This window comes from Camelina sativa, chromosome 19, assembly GCF_000633955.1.
Source record: "Camelina sativa cultivar DH55 chromosome 19, Cs, whole genome shotgun sequence".
Classification (NCBI taxonomy): domain Eukaryota; kingdom Viridiplantae; phylum Streptophyta; class Magnoliopsida; order Brassicales; family Brassicaceae; genus Camelina; species Camelina sativa.
In genome coordinates this window covers 14547017-14548313 of record NC_025703.1, presented here as the reverse complement: position 1 = coordinate 14548313, position 1297 = coordinate 14547017, and the positions used below count along the sequence as shown (strand labels likewise).

At 36.6% G+C, this 1297-nt stretch overlaps 1 protein-coding gene across 2 annotated transcripts in view; it reads left to right on the top strand.

Moving 5' to 3' along the window:
* Window positions 830–1297, top strand: part of LOC104766349 (dihydroxy-acid dehydratase, chloroplastic) — a 5790-nt gene continuing 5322 nt past the window's right edge. Inside the window, exon 1 of one of the 2 annotated variants that reach the window (XM_010490218.2) lies at window positions 830–1107. In XM_010490218.2, coding sequence (XP_010488520.1) covers window positions 906–1107 — 202 coding nt within the window. In that variant the 5' untranslated portion in view covers window positions 830–905. Of the gene's footprint in view, window positions 1112–1297 lie in introns of both variants that reach the window. The other variant, XM_019241501.1, reaches the window with a different exon arrangement.

The following is a 1297-nucleotide window of genomic DNA, read 5'->3' as shown; positions in this document are numbered from 1 at the left end:
CAACTTTAACACAACTTGAATCAACTAAACTTGTTGATTTGACACCCCTAATCTTTTAAAAACCAACAAGTTAAACCATTTAAAACATCTTTTTCAGATAGGAATGTATTTTTCTGCAAAGGAGAAGGAGTGGTATATTGAAATCCAACCTGATTTCCGGTTGGATTTTCTTTGTTTTTTCTGTTTTGTTTTGGATGATATCTCAAAGTTAATAAAAGATTAAAACACTTAAAAATCGTGTGGAAAACACTCAAAATCGTGTGGTTGTGTTTGTTTCTGTTTTTATATTTTTTGAGGCTTTATTCCTTTTTAACAACATTTATTTCAATTTGAAGATTTTTTTATAATATATATATATATATATATATATATATATTACTTGACTCCTATATTATAATTTATAAATATGGTATTTTAGTGGGGGTTTTTTTGTATTATAGATATGGTCTGATTTTTGTTGCGGTATTGATTATGAAAAAAAAAAACTTGAAACCAAACCAATTTATTAATTCTTCAATGCAATTTCATTACAACTTTAACACAACTTGAATCAACTAAACTTTGATTTGATACCCCTAAATTCTTTTAAAAACCAATCCCGTATATAAAACCAACGAGTTTAAACCCAGTATTTATCTTTGTCCGATTGGTTATTTCAGACCCGATTGAACCCGATTTGACACCCTTACCTACCGGTCTACCACTAACTTAAATCAAGTATACCAAACCGGCGAATTAAACCAAACATTTCCCAATTTGTACTAAACGGTTCAGAAATTACCAAAAAACCCTATTTTTTATATTTGTATCTGACCATTTATATCTCCTTCTCACTCTCATCAGAGTTTTCACTTTGTGAAGTGTCTCCTCCACACGCCGCCGCCAAAAGCTAAGCCACCATCGTCATGCAAGCCACCATCTTCTCCCCACGCGCCACCCTCTTCCCTTGTAAACCTCTCCACCCTTCCCACAATGTCAACTCTCGCAACCGCCCCTCAACCTTCTTCTGCTCTGTTCAATCCGTGACCGCTGATCCTTCCCCACCCGCCACTGACTCCAACAAGCTCAACAAGTACAGCTCGAGAATCACCGAACCCAAATCCCAAGGTGGGTCTCAAGCGATTCTTCACGGTGTGGGTTTATCAGACGACGATTTGCTGAAACCCCAAGTTGGTATCTCGTCGGTGTGGTACGAAGGGAACACTTGTAATATGCATTTGCTGAAGTTGTCTGAGGCTGTGAAAGAAGGAGTTGAGAATGCTGGGATGGTTGGGTTTAGGTTTAATACGATTGGTGT